At 35.3% G+C, this 15,274-nt stretch overlaps 6 protein-coding genes across 6 annotated transcripts; 3 read left to right on the top strand and 3 right to left on the bottom strand.

The window, feature by feature from the left end:
* Nucleotides 1-432: 432 nt before the first annotated feature.
* AC631_04221 (uncharacterized protein) lies at nt 433-4,716 on the top strand (the record flags this gene model as incomplete). Its single annotated transcript, XM_015613050.1, has 1 exon — nt 433-4,716. The coding sequence occupies one exon, from the start codon at nt 433-435 to the stop codon at nt 4,714-4,716; it is 4,284 nt and encodes a 1,427-aa protein (XP_015466135.1).
* A 55-nt stretch (nt 4,717-4,771) lies between these two features.
* On the bottom strand, nt 4,772-5,899 carry AC631_04220 (uncharacterized protein; the record flags this gene model as incomplete). The annotated part of the gene is made up of 1 exon (XM_015613049.1): nt 4,772-5,899. The coding sequence occupies one exon, from the start codon at nt 5,897-5,899 to the stop codon at nt 4,772-4,774; it is 1,128 nt and encodes a 375-aa protein (XP_015466134.1).
* A 184-nt stretch (nt 5,900-6,083) lies between these two features.
* Nucleotides 6,084-9,470, bottom strand: SET3 (histone-binding protein; the record flags this gene model as incomplete). The annotated part of the gene is made up of 1 exon (XM_015613048.1): nt 6,084-9,470. The coding sequence occupies one exon, from the start codon at nt 9,468-9,470 to the stop codon at nt 6,084-6,086; it is 3,387 nt and encodes a 1,128-aa protein (XP_015466133.1).
* Nucleotides 9,471-10,021: 551 nt separating this feature from the next.
* On the bottom strand, nt 10,022-10,408 carry PAM16 (import motor complex subunit; the record flags this gene model as incomplete). The annotated part of the gene is made up of 1 exon (XM_015613047.1): nt 10,022-10,408. One exon carries the CDS (start codon nt 10,406-10,408, stop codon nt 10,022-10,024), a length of 387 nt encoding a protein of 128 aa, XP_015466132.1.
* Nucleotides 10,409-11,251: 843 nt separating this feature from the next.
* Nucleotides 11,252-13,309, top strand: AC631_04217 (protein-lysine N-methyltransferase; the record flags this gene model as incomplete). Its single annotated transcript, XM_015613046.1, has 1 exon — nt 11,252-13,309. The coding sequence occupies one exon, from the start codon at nt 11,252-11,254 to the stop codon at nt 13,307-13,309; it is 2,058 nt and encodes a 685-aa protein (XP_015466131.1).
* A 136-nt stretch (nt 13,310-13,445) lies between these two features.
* Nucleotides 13,446-15,137, top strand: AC631_04216 (E3 ubiquitin-protein ligase; the record flags this gene model as incomplete). The annotated part of the gene is made up of 1 exon (XM_015613045.1): nt 13,446-15,137. One exon carries the CDS (start codon nt 13,446-13,448, stop codon nt 15,135-15,137), a length of 1,692 nt encoding a protein of 563 aa, XP_015466130.1.
* Nucleotides 15,138-15,274: the final 137 nt, after the last annotated feature.

Raw genomic sequence — 15,274 nt, 5'->3', positions numbered from 1 at the left:
CAGATATCTAAAAGATGCTTGATACTGAAGGCCATAGAATTCAAAACCATAACAGGGACTTACTGTCACTTGTCTGTTCTATTTCATATATATATCTCTGACGGATCTCGCTATCGTCTTCTGGAGGTAACGTTGGATGGTTCCGTTATCAACAGGAAGTTGTTACGTAAGCGGACAGGATACCAAAAAAAAAAAGGAGCCGTAGAATGTCTATTATAAATACAGCATAATTGGTCTTCAAATATTTGGGGTATAGGTATTTCGTAGAAAGGGTATATATAAAAGGGATCATTTGAATCGTCGTATACAAAAGATCATTAAAAGCAAGTACTAGGAATTATAAGACGTACTGACCGAGGGGATCGAAAAATTTTATTGAAGTACTTACGGTGATTGAAGCCTAATTTTCAGTTGACCAAAACACAAAGCAATATGGCGAATTACGAGAAGGATTCCCACAGCTTGGAATCCTTGGAATTGGAGCCTCAGAGAAGGTTACTATCGTTTATGTTGTCCAAAAAGGTACCGCCGTTACCGTTAGATGAAGAACGAAAGCTTTTTCCAGAAAAGAGGGTAAACATTCTATCGAGAATATTTTTTTTGTGGTTGTTTCCTGTGTTGAATACGGGATACAAGAGGACTTTGAAACCTGAAGACATGTTTAAGCTTACAGATGAGATTCGGATTGAGACGATGTACGCCAAATTTTCTAATATTTTGGAAGAGAGCTTGAAGAAAGCGAAACAGAAGCATATTTTGGAAAAGTGCAAGGAAAGAGGAGAAAACGTAGAGAACAGTTCTATAGACGAAGAAGACGATATGAAAGACTTCAAGCTTCCTAAACCGCTTACAGTTCTTGCTATTTTGAAGACATTTAAATGGCAATATCTTAAGGCGTGTTTTTATTTGGCATTGGCCAATGGTGGGATGACTGCGAACCCATTGCAAACAAAGAAATTAATTTCGTACGTGGAAATGAAGGCTCTTGGCTATGAAACAGGAATAGGCAAAGGTCTTGGATATTCGTTTGGTAGTGCAGGTGTTGTATTAGTGTCTGGTATTTTGATTAATCACTTTTTCTACAATTCAATGTTGACTGGTGCAGAGGCTAAAGCAGTGTTAACTAAGGCTATTTTAGACAAATCATTTAGAACTAATGCAGAAACAAAGCATAAATACCCAGCGGGTAAGGTAACTTCGATGATGGGAACTGATTTAGCAAGAATCGATTTCGCGATTGGATTTCAACCGTTCTTGTTTACGTTTCCAGTGCCTATTGCTATAGCTATTGGGATCTTGATTTATAATGTTGGTCCAACTGCTCTTGTGGGTATTGGATTATTATTTGTTTTTATGTTGGCAATTACCATTTCCACTAAGAAATTATTTGAATATAGATCTAAAGCCAATTCCTACACTGATTCTAGAGTTGATTATATTAAGGAAGTTTTGAATAACTTGAGAATTATTAAGTTTTATTCATGGGAGCCACCGTACCACGAAAACATTTCGAATATTAGAAGAGAAGAAATGAAAATCATTTATAGAATGCAAGTTCTTAGAAACATTATCGTATCTTTCGCTATGTCAATGACTCTCTTTTCATCATTGGTTACTTTCCTTGTTTTGTATGCTATTAAGTCAAATGACAGAGACCCAGCGTCTATTTTTTCGTCTATTTCGCTTTTTAACATTTTATCGCAACAAGTGATCATGTTGCCGATGGCTCTAGCAACAGGTGTCGATGCGTTCATTGGTTTACAAAGAGTGGGTACATATTTGGCATCTGGAGAAATCGATGAGGAAGCGAATAGAATCGAGGCAAGAGGCGAGATGTTGGCTTTAATGGAAAAGTCAAACACATCTATTGAAATTAGAAATGCTTCTTTCGAATGGGACACATTTGAAGACGAGGAAAGTTCGGCTGACGGTGAAAATAAAGAGGTTACTTCTAATTCTAGTGAGAACTCCGACTCTTCCAAGGAACTCACTCAAAGTCTTTCTAAATCCAATTCATCAGAAGAGATATCCTTTCCAGGATTGAGGGACATTAATTTGTCTATTAAAAAGGGGGAATTTATTGTTATCACCGGTTTGATAGGGTCAGGAAAATCGTCCTTATTAAGTGCTATGTCTGGATTTATGAGAAAGTCCTCTGGTGAGATTAATGTTAATGGTTCATTGTTATTATGTGGTTACCCTTGGGTTCAGAATGAAACCGTTAAGGAGAATATCTTATTTGGATGCGAATATGACGAAGAAAAGTATAAGAATGTTGTTTATGCCTGTTCTTTGGAGAGCGATTTAGAAATCTTACCTGCAGGTGATAATACAGAGATTGGTGAAAGAGGTATTACATTATCAGGTGGCCAAAAGGCAAGAATTAATTTAGCAAGGGCTGTTTATGCTGACAAGGATATTGTTTTGTTAGATGATGTTTTATCTGCAGTTGATGCAAGGGTAGGTAAGCATATTATGAACAATTGTATGCTAGGCTTACTTAAAGATAAAACAAGAATTTTGGCAACTCATCAGTTGTCACTAATTGGTACTGCTGATAGAATTGTCTTTTTGAATGGTGATGGTACTATTGATGTTGGAACGCTTGAAGACTTGAGTGCTAATAATGCCGATTTTAATAAATTGATGGCATTTAATAGTCAAACCAATGATAGCGAAGATGAAGACGAAGAAGAGGAATTAATCGACGATGAGGAAATTATAGAAAATGAAAAGGAGTTAATACATAGACAGTTATCTAAAACTCAGACACATAAATCGACTGCTAATGATGACGAGTCTGTTCAACGTGATTACAACAAAAATAATACCAAAGATGGTAAATTATTTGAAGAAGAGGAAAAGGCTGTGAATGGTATAAGTCTTGACGTTTACAAGAACTATATAAAGCATGGTTCAGGAATCTTCAAAAATTACGGTATCGTTCCAATTGTAATTTCAGCAGTTATACTTGCCACATTTTGCCAGTTGTTCACTAATACCTGGCTTTCTTTTTGGACTGAAAAAAGATTCCCTGACAGATCTGACAGGTTTTATATTGGGTTTTATGTAATGTTTACTATCTTGGCTTTTTTGTTTTTAACTCTTGAATTTGTTCTTTTGGCCTATATGACAAACAGAGCTTCCAGGTCTTTAAATGTTATTGCTGTGAATAAAGTATTGCATGCACCCATGTCATTTATGGATACGACTCCTATGGGAAGAATCTTGAATAGATTCACAAAAGATACTGATGTTTTAGATAATGAAATTGGGGATCAATTGAGATTGGTATTTTTCATGTTTTCAAATATTGTTGGTGTTTTGATTTTATGTATCTGTTATTTGCCATGGTTTGCAATTGCAGTACCGTTTTTGGTTTTCATCTTCGTCGCAGTGGCTAATTATTATCAATCATCGGCTAGAGAAATTAAAAGATTAGAAGCAGTTCAGAGATCTCATGTATACAACAACTTCAATGAAACTTTGAATGGTATGAACACTATTAAAGCATACAAAGCAGACAATAGGTTCTTGGAAAAAAATGATCGTTTAATCAATAAAATGAATGAAGCATATTACATTACAATAGCAAACCAGCGTTGGTTAGCTATTCATTTAGACATCGTTGCGTCGTTATTCGCGTTGCTTATTGCATTATTGTGTGTTAACAGAATTTTTAATATTAGTGCATCATCTGTCGGGTTATTATTATCATATGTATTACAAATAGCCGGTCAATTATCGATGCTTATAAGAACTTTCACTCAAGTGGAGAACGAAATGAATTCTGTTGAAAGAATTTGTAATTATGCATATAACTTACCAGAAGAAGCCCCTTATTTTATAACAGAGACTACACCACACCCAGAATGGCCACAAAAGGGTGGCATCAAATTTGACAAGGCATCTATGGCGTACAGACCAGGATTACCGCTCGTATTGAAAGACTTGAATTTAGATATTAAGCCCGCAGAAAAAGTTGGTATCTGTGGTAGAACAGGCGCGGGTAAGTCATCTATAATGACCGCTTTATATAGATTATCTGAGTTGGAATCAGGAAAAATTATGATCGATGACGTTGATATTTCACGCCTTGGTTTGAAAGATTTAAGATCATGCTTATCTATTATTCCTCAAGACCCAATATTATTCCGAGGTACGATTCGTACTAATTTAGATCCTTTTGAAGAACATCCAGACGAGAAATTATGGGATGCGTTAAGAAGATCTGGTTTAATTGATGATTTAAGAATGGTGAATATTCAAAAGCAAGATAAAGAAAATGATGTTTTAAACAAATTTCATTTAGATCAAGGAGTTGAAGATGAAGGTTCTAATTTTTCGCTTGGTGAAAGACAATTGATTGCATTTGCCAGAGCATTAGTCAGAGATTCTAAAATTTTAATTTTAGATGAAGCCACTTCATCGGTCGATTATGAGACAGATAGTAAGATTCAGAGTACGATTGTTAGAGAATTTGCTGACTGCACAATATTGTGTATTGCTCATAGGTTGAAAACAATTCTTCATTATGACAGGATTTTAGTTTTAGACAGGGGTGAAGTGAAGGAATTTGATACTCCATTGAATTTATTCAATATGGAAAACAGCATATTTCAACAAATGTGTCAAAGATCGAATATTGTACTTGATGATTTCAATCCTAAGGAACTGGTAAATAATAGTTCAAAATTTCAGATTCAAAATAGTTAGATAGTTAAAATAATAATTAGTAATTAATAATAATAGTTGATATATTTTATTTTATTCACCAGAGGTCAATTTTTATGTTATTGTTAGCAATAGTTGTTCTGGCATCAACACATATGTTCTTTATAGGGCAATGCCGAAGGCTCAAATACTTAAGATCCCGTGGTATTATAAAGTTAACATCTCTGATAAAATTATTTGACAAGTCCAAGCTGCATATACTATTAGGGAATATATGACCGGCTAGTAAGTTTAGTCTATTACTTCCTAAATTAAGCTCGTCTAAAGCGTTGGGAAAGAAGCCCCGTCTGATAAAAGTAATGTTATTATGTGATAGATCTAGTTTTCTTAACATGTAGGGAAGTTTCAAACCATCAAGATTAACGATCTTGTTATCTGATAGGTTCAATATTAAAATTGAAGATGGCAATTGTAGATTTTCAACAGACAGTAAATTTAAATGGTTTAAACATAATTCTTGGATAGAATCAAGAAACCTAATGTTGCCAAGGTCTAAGCTTTGATTTGGCAATGGGTAATAGATACCGTCAACTATGTTTAATCGACGAAGATCACTAAACACGGTTGAATGGCGGATTACACGATTCAAGAATGTAATATTTAAATCTTGAAAGTTTTGTTTGAACTCCTCAACTGTATCAAATGAAGGTGATACATTTAGCAATAAATTGATTTCACTCGTAATTTCCTTCATTTCGTTAGGAACTTCACTAAGATATTTACAGAGTTGCCTCATAACTTTATGAATAGATTCTACTGGATTTCTGTTTCCAAACACGTAATATACCCTTTTAGATCTCTTGACGTACGCCAAATGTGGAACGATCTCATTATATAGAATGAATTCTAATGGCCAGAATAAACTTCGGTCTACTTTATATGCTGGAATTATACTTTTCAATTCGTCTAACTCATGAAAATGATCCTTTGAATAGTTTGTGATAATAATTGATGAATAGAAAATATCATTTACAATTTGGAAAATACGATCATTTCTATTCGGAACTTCATTCAAAATGCTTAGTATTTTTGTCAAATCTTCTTGAACCATGAATTCGAATATGTTAGTCAATAGCTCATTTGGTAAATCGAAAAGACAACCAAGAGTTCTCCCACCACTACGTCTTGAGTTCCAAATTGGAACATTCTCTGAATTATTTTTCATTAACAAAGAATCATACCTCAATATATCAATATTTCGATACCTTTCATGGAATTACATAATTTAAGTAGTTGCTCTCAAAATATTTGCGACATACATATTTGATAATATCTACAGCTAGTTTATACAGGGAAGCGAGATTGTACCATTTCTAATAAATACTAAATAGTAGACTGTAGAAATTAAATTACTTCATTTTCTTTTTATAATCAGCAAATGATAATTTCTTCACTGTAGGAAGAGGTCGTGGTACTTCGCTAGCCTTGTCTTCTGTTGTATCAACAGTCGATAGTCCTGAATTCTCAGCTTTATTGCCCGCTGACTGTGTTGGAGTTACAACCGAATTTAGCGTAACAAACAGCGAGTTATTCGATTTAGAAAGGACTGGTTCGGCTTTAACATTGCTAGTAGTTTCCACTGCTTCAATATCTTCCTTAATTTCATTAATTGGCTGAATTTCCTTATCAAGGGTTTGACGTATTTTAACAACTAGTTCAGGCACAACTGGTACCGAAATTGACAGTAATTCGGACATTTTCTCAGGTACACTCTTCTCAACATCAGTTTTCATATCTGTGTCATGTTTTAACTCATCGCGTTCGACCTTTTTTATCAACCTCTTACCCTTAGCAATTAGCTGGTGTTTAAATGGAAGAGTAAAGAAGAGAGATGCATGATCATTTGAAGCCTCTGAATCATTAGAAATAGCAGTATCATGTTTTTGTTTAAGCGTACCATTATCTTCATTAGACTCTTGGTTATTCTCAGGGTTGTCACCTATTGGATCAACATTACCTTCATTGGTTGTAACATGCAAATCCATCTGAATAATTCTATCTCTCTCTACTAGCCTCTCTTCCCATGATACGAAATTTCTTTGTTTTTTCGGAATTATCAACTCCTCACGAGACTTTGAAAGATTAATGTTACTTATATTAGATGCTTTTCTTGTAGATCTTAAAAGATAGGAAGTGGCCTTTTTCACCTTGAATATCGCACATCCATTTTGTATTATCCCAGAACCGGCGGTACTGCACCCACATTCAACAAAATGAAGTATATTATCAATCGACGTTATTAAATATGCTTTGTCATGGTCAGAAAATTGTTCAAACTTGAGTGGTTCGACAGGATCTTGGGATTTCGAGTTTTTAGCGGCATTCATCCTTCTTATTGGGTGAAGGTAATCCCATTCCCAATCTAGCCTTAACTCCTCTTCATTTGTATTGGAAGACAATACAATTGGTTTAGATGTGACGACCAAGAGCCTAAAAGAGTTAGTTTCTGGAATGTAAATTGGCTTGATTTTGCAATTGCTTGTTGCTGGACATGCTTTTCTGATAAACCTCGATTCATTACCAACAAACCTCGAATCCGATACAATTTCTAATGATTCATTTTCTTCTTCGCTTGACAATATCTTCATATTAACCTTGAGAACTTTTGGCTTGGGAGTTCCAAAAGCCGAATATTGGTTTATTTGGTCATTTTTGTAATTATCGAACAAATCGATCTCGCCCAAGTATTCAATTATTGGTGTTTCTTGAGGTATGGTTATTTCTTTTTCATATTTAAGGGCTTTGTCTGTTATAAATACACCATACCTTGTAATGCCATTGAACTTTTGTTTCTGATTTTCGGCATATAATTTGACCTGGATAGATGTTCCATTACAGTTCTTTTGTTTTTTACGCAACTCTTTATTTTCCCGTAGATATGCATCTTGATTTGGTAGTACTATACTGCTGAATTTTAAATTCTTAAATTCATTGGATGCCATTACTTGTAGTGAACATAAGTCTTGTTCATTTTTGTTTAATTGACAAAATTTATTATAGAACTGAGTACCAATTTTATCTAGTAAAGACTTAACAGAAGTTTTCTTATAATCGTTACCTTTTAATTTATAATACACAGATTGGTATGGTTCTGCTGAAATCCCGTTATCTAGCAATTCATTACTCTTATTTGGTAAAAAATCAGTGGCAGAAACTATGGTATCATTAGTAGAATTATTCGTTTCCAGCTTTGCAAACGGCTTTTTGTCATCATTCTTCTCTTGATTATTGTCACTATGTTTCTCCGTTGATTTTCTTTTCTTTTTTTCTTCGTTTTTAGAATCAGAACTCAGATGCTTCCTCTTGTTTGATGGCTTAATATCTTCAGTTTGCTCGTTTTTATCAGATATTTTCTCAAGTTCCAACCTTTTCAAGGTACTCGACCTACACCGATCAGCGTCGAATTTGCCCCATTTTGCTTCATCACAATAATAACATTTATACTCATCTTCAGGAACTTCATCATTGGTTCCAAAATCCATACATAAGCAATGTTGCCAGCGAAAGCATACATCGCATTGTATAGTAAACCCATCATCATCTTCAATACCACATATACATCCTATAAGTCCCGCATCTGGATCCACTTGGTAAGAGGACAACGGTGGTGGTCTGAACTGTACTTTAGTAGAGATTTCAGGTTCAGCTTTAGTGGCTGATTCGGAGATTAAATTAGTTTTATCATCAGCTTCAATCGGCGTTGGAGTCAAGGTTTTTGAAGGTAACGTATGAAGTTTTTCTTCTTCCGCCTTTTTCTTAATATGTACTGTTTCCATATCATTATTGTTTATACCAGGAGATTTGACATCTGTGTTCGGTTTTGACTGCTGTTCGTCGTCTGTTTCATTTATATCTTCTTCCTCTGGTTCCGTCATAACTGATTCATCTGCTCGATTCTCAATCATGCTTTCATCCTTCACCAGCGATGAAGCCTCAGGCAACGATTTTTCAGGCTGCATTTCACTGTGCTGATTTACTGATTCTTCATTCTTTTTAATTAATGGCAAAGGAATATCAGCTGCAGCTGCTAGCGCAGCAGCTGCAATCATGGCATTATTATTATTCCGCTTACCGCTTTCAATATTAATTCCTCGTGACAAAGCAATACTTGCAGGACCTGGAGAATGGCTACTCAATATAGGTGGGCTTTGAGTCATTGACGTTGCCTCCATTCCCGGAGATGACAATGATCGCTTGTGTCCTTGCTGAACAAAATTACTATGTACTGGTAACCCTCGTTCATGATATTGAGCAGAGTCAGTTGGTTTCATCGCATGATCCGAAATAGATGACCTGGATGATTCAGGTAAAGATTTGGCATGTGAAGGAGGAGTTACTTTGCCTCCTGATGTTATGTATGTCTGCTGTAATTTAAATGTTTCCTGTATTCTATCCGTTTGAGGTGAGTTATTACCATTATATATATGATGCTGTGGTTGGTATGGCTGTGAATGATTAGGGATCTGCTGTTGTTGCAACGGCAGTTGAAGTTGTTGCCCAAAGGGTTGTTGTGGTGTTCTCAAAGGCTGAAACAGGCTCGGAGGCGATATTGATGAATGTTGAGACTGTGGATTCGATTGTAAAGTTGGGACTGGCATTTGTGAAGGTGGCGGTGTTGGTGATGCCTTATGTCCAAGCTGTTCTTGTTGTTGTTTAGCTGCCACATTAGCAAACATTAATAAAGTCGATGCATCTTGTAAAAGTTGTTCTTCCTCTTTGTTATTATTATTACTCATAATATTATCCTATAAATTAGCAAAGGTAACAACACCGACAAAATCGACCCTATGAGTATAAATATTAATGAATATAGAATAATAGAAAGCAAATATGAAGAAAAAACTTCATCTAACGACTGTTTTCCATATTTGCATAGGCCCTAGGATTATACAATAAATTGGTTTTGTGTAAGAACATTATACGACCGTATAAGTATAGACTACAACCTAGTTATAATATCAGGCAATTAGAAGATGTACCTATATGCTATTAAACACTATAAAGAATAAATATTTACAAGTTAATGTTAAAAAATGAGTCAAAACAAAGTAAAACTTCGAAAATTAGCATATGAGCAGGTAATATCCCAAAATTTTGTCTGGAAATTGTAGAACTATAGATCTCGTATGGCACGCTATGATTTGATGAAGCAAACGTCAGGTTATGCCATGGAAGAATAAAAATGTAAATGCAACAGGCTAGGAAGAGCAGAAAGAAGGACCCAGAAAAAGGACTTCATATTGTAAAGTGATGGCAGTAGCGAGGTGGAAGAACACCAACAGCACTATCACGTCAGTGTAGGACCAGCATCACCCTGGCCGCCTTCCTTGGCCTTCTTTAACTTATCAAGATACTCCAACTCCTTACGAAGACTATCCATCGCATAGTACACCTTGGATTGTAAATAGAATGAATTACCCTTTTCTTTTGAATTCACATCGAACAAGTACGCATATTTCTCGTCTACTTTATCAAGCGATAAGTCAGATTTCTTCAAATCTAAGATTTTGAGTGCTTCTTCGGTTGGAATACCGCCAACTGACGAGGATTTGGCAGCTCCACCTTGGGGTGTAGCGGCGGTGGCCTTGGCCGCCTGCTTGTATGCTTCAGTGAAAGCACGTCCAAAAACAGATGCACCGGTGAAGATGACATTAACTAATAATCTGTGAGCCATATTGTAAAGTCTTGTTGTAAATGTTGACTATATATTGGATATGCCAATCTTTAATCATCGTCTTACAAACGAACTTCGGAAGTGATTTCACTCAGAATCACGTAGTCACGTGATTTAATACCCGAAAAATTTTTTTAACGTTACTTTTACGCTAGGAATATAGGTAGCCTTCTGGCATTAGTTACCAGTATATGAAGTCGTTTCTACTCTAAGGGATGGTGGGAATAGCCCGAACTTCCAGAAGGTCAGTCAGAATCCAAAGGGATCTTCATCTGTCTACATGTCTACACCTCTAAACGAGCCTTACAAATGGATGCATGTAGCATCGTGCCTTAATCTGATCATAATCAATCGCATCCATAAATGGCTCCGATCTGCGTTACCAGAACTATACTTAGACACAAATGCACTAACTCTAAGAGACCGGAAACGAAGTGTTGATTGTGGCCAATCTGTTAAAAAGGTCAAAAAACACTTAGCTGATACGTAATACCCAATTCACACAAGCACTAATGTGGTGTACTTAGGATAAAACTAAGGTCTTTATGTAGTGTACTATAAATAGTACAAGTTATATATCTATTAAGAGATAGTATAACCACTACTGATGATACTGTTCAGACTAAGGGAGCATAGGGGAATAGGTAGTATTTATACTTCGGTATATGTCCGGGTAACAGATGAGAATTTTTTTAAGCGATGTCTGCGCTTATGACGGGTTTGTATCACGAAGCTTTAAGCGCTAGGGCTCTAAGTGAAGCCTGCACATAAGCTTCGACTAGTTTAAGAGGGCCATAATAAAGACTAAGAGATGAGATCAAAGGGTTATCAGTTGTATAGAACATGTCCAACACAGATTCAGATAAGGTTGATAACGTTTTGGGATGGCTAGAGAAGAATGCTTTTTGGAATGCTGATATTTTGAGTGTTGAAGAATCTAAAACTACTAGTGGAGTGGGCGTATTTCTTAAGACTGATAGTAGTGAAGATGAAGATAATTTATTACTTCGGATTCCTAAGGCCAATATTTTATCGTCTAAAAATACTTTTATTTGCAACTTACTCAATGACTTCAATGAGTTGTATTCGGGCAACCCTGATGTGAATTTGACCAAAGGCATGCATAGTGTAGTGATTTCATTTATCTATGAATTATATGCTGGCAAAAACTCACCATGGTTTGATTATGTTTCCACTATCGACCCAAAACAGGAAAATGACGAATTTTCCAATATTCCTATATGCTTATGGACAACAGAAGAGAAGGAAATGTTAAAAAATACCGAATGTGATTTATTGGGAATGCTTAACAGTGACGAATTGGTTCAATTCTATATTGAATGCATTCGATTCGCTCATATTAACGAAAAATATGCCGGTATGCCAGAGATATTTGATTTAGAACTACCATCAGACAGCAATGAATTGGAATCCTTTTTAACCAGGAAGCATTTCGAAAAGGTGGTTATGTTTGCAAAATATGTCCAAACCGTTATATCGAGAGCATTTGCAGTTGATGATTTCCACGGTCTCTCTTTAGTTCCTGGGGCTGATTTGTTCAATCATATTGTTCCTGTAATGCAACAACAAGATGAAACTTCCAAGATTCAAGGTAGAGAAAACGTTCATTTTGTTTGTGATGGAGACGATGTCTGCACGATTTGTGGAGAATCGAACTGTGAAAATCACGATGAAGATGAAGATGAAGAAGAAGAAATGATTGAAGAAATTGAGGAAGAAGAAGAAGAAGAAAACGATGGCATTGACGAACACGAAGAAGAAGATATGGAAGATGATGAAGACGGCTTAGTTGAAAACGATCTTGCTAGCTCGTCTGATTCAGAAGGAAGTGATGAAAATAATGAAAGTGACGAACATGATGAGAATCAAAGTGATCAAGAATCTGATACTGAGGAAATACCTGAAATATCTGAAATCACTATGGATTACATAAAAGAAATGGAAGACGAATTGGACGACGATGAAGATTCGGAAGCAGAAACAGCAAAAAGTGATGAAGAGGTTTCAACTTTATCTTTAAGTGAAGATGAGGCTGAAAGTATGCCAAATACTCAAACTGGACATTCAATGTCAGCAGAAGAAGAGTTGGCGGCCCAACTTTCAGACAGCTCACAATGTTGTGATATTGTATTAACAAACCCACCACTGGAAGAATACAAATACGAGCTATTCAATACATATGGTAACACCTTATCTAATCCATACTTATTACAGCGATATGGGTTTGTCAACGATTTTAAAGAACCAAATGTCAATGATTCGTGCCTTCTTTCGGTGCAGATGTTTTCATACTTGAAAAATTACAAAAAGAACAATTCGGGTATTAAGGTTAAACAGTTAGATGTAAAATTACAATGGTATGAGGAAATTGGATTTGATATTGTGAATGATTTAGTCAATGATTACGAAAGTGCTCATCAAAATGAAGATGATCATGAACACCATGGAGATCATGAACATGAGGATGGTGGCGGATGCTGTGATAATGAAGGCGAAGATGCTGAAATGACTGATAACACCACCCCAGAAACGTGGCAATTATCTCCAGTTGTTAGATACGACGGATCATTATCTCCTCAAACATATTCATTGTTGAAAATCATCTTAATGCCTTATAAATTATTTCAGTCAAAGTTAGTCAAGTGTGAAACTAATAGAAAATTATCTAGAAGAATATTACATTTACTACTTCCATATGAAAATACTTCGCAACACGAAGAAATTCATCAATTGATTAAAGATTGGTGCCAAAGTCGCTTATCAAGATATAATGACTATACTAGCATGAAGGCTTCTACAAAAGTAAGAGAGGAAATTATACATAACTTAATTAAGCAAGAACAATGTATCCTACAAAGAGTGATAAATAAATTATCATAGGTATCATTCTCACGCGCACTGTGTATTATAAATTAATTTGATAGCATAGAATAATATATATTAACATATACCTTTGGTAAAATTATTCAAATCGTAAATTGTATAGCATCAACAAAAATCTTGGTTTCCTTATCTAATGTCAGAAAGTGAAGATAACTTGAGTTTTGAATACGATGATGAGATTGCAGACGGCTCCGAATCAGATTTTTCATTTGAAGAAGAACTAGATTCTGAAGAGGAAGATATCCCAAATGATAATGACACTGATACTGATAACGAATCGATTCAGTTATTTAATAATACCAGCAGTTCTAATTTTCATCCTATAAAGCGAAATAGGGTTTCATACGAGCCTTGGAAATTAACCAGCTATATTCAAGAGTTCTTACTAGATAAGGCTATTACGTTGAAAAATATGCAGTTGCCACAGTGTGATCTCGATAGCATTATTATGATGCTTCATTTCAAAAACTGGCAATCGGAAGATGTTATCAATGCATTCTATGATGATTGGCCAAAACTTCGAGATTCTTGTGGTTTGACGGATCCAAACGAAAAGAATAATAATGTGGCAAAAGTTAAAGAATTTAACTGTTCAGTCTGTTGCGAAAAATATGAAATTACAGAGGTATATTCATTAAGCTGTGATCATGAGTTTTGTTTGAATTGCTATAGTGAATATGTAAGAGAAAATATTCATAATGGGCGAATAATACGTTGCATTAATGTTGAATGCAACTTGTCTATCACTCATGCTGATGTAGAAATGCTCTTTCAAAGTAAAGATGGGAAATTGGCTGAACCTATACTTGATATGACTAAAAATCATTTACTCGCAGCGGCGGCAAAGGCTTATATTGAAAGCCATAAACAAAAGTGGAAGTGGTGTCCTGCTCCCGATTGCACAAATCTTACAGAACTAGTTACAAGAAAACCTCCTAAAGCAGAAAATGTGAACGGTGAAGATGTGGATATTTTAAACGTTCCCATAGTTACTTGTCCAGAAAATCATGAGTTTTGCTACGATTGTCAATACGAGAACCATTTGCCTTGCCCCTGCTGGATTGTGAAATTATGGGTTAAGAAATGTCAAGACGATTCTGAAACCGCCAATTGGATCCAAGCTAATACACAAGGATGCCCTAAGTGTGGTTCGCTGATAGAGAAAAGCGGTGGGTGCAACCATATGACATGTTCTAAGTGCAGATACGAATTTTGCTGGATTTGCTTAGTCTCATGGAAAGAACATGGAACATCGTACTACAAATGTAATAGATTTGATCCCGAAGAGACGGATGCTGTTAAAAAGTTACAGCAGCTGAAAAGGCTTTCATTACAGAGATATTTGCATTTTTACAAACGTTTTTCGGTTCATGAATCTTCAATGAAGGGTGATCAGAAAATTATTGACAAAGTAGACAATAAAATGAAACTATATATGGAAGAAGAACTGAAAAAGAAAAATAAGTCCCAACAGAACCTCTCATGGATTGATGTTCAATTTTTGCACGATGCGATCAAAGCACTAACTAATGGCCGTAAGACCCTTAAATGGACATATTGTTTTGCATTCTATCTTTCAAAGACAAACTTCTCTGAAATATTTGAGCAGATGCAAGACTATTTGAATAAAACAGTTGAAGACTTGTCTTTAATCTTCGAAGAAGTCAATAGCAAAAGACATAAGACTCAAAATAGTATGATAATAATGAAACATAAACAAGAAATTGTCAATCTAAGTAATTTAGTTATCAAAAGACAGAAATTACTAATAGAATGTGCTTATAGTGGACTTAACCAGGGCCATCTAGTCTTTGAGGTAGTATAGCTATCAATGAAAAAAATTGCATCACGTGGTGATAAGAACCTCAGGTAACAAATCAAAATAAGGATTACGTTAATAAAACTTCAACTGGCCATTTTTCATTACCTATTTGTAAATAGACCCATGATAGAATAATAAAT

The sequence above is a fragment of the Debaryomyces fabryi genome (assembly GCF_001447935.2).
Source record: "Debaryomyces fabryi strain CBS 789 chromosome Unknown contig00107, whole genome shotgun sequence".
Taxonomy (NCBI): Eukaryota; Fungi; Ascomycota; class Pichiomycetes; order Serinales; family Debaryomycetaceae; genus Debaryomyces; species Debaryomyces fabryi.
This window is presented reverse-complemented; position numbering and strand designations above follow the sequence as displayed.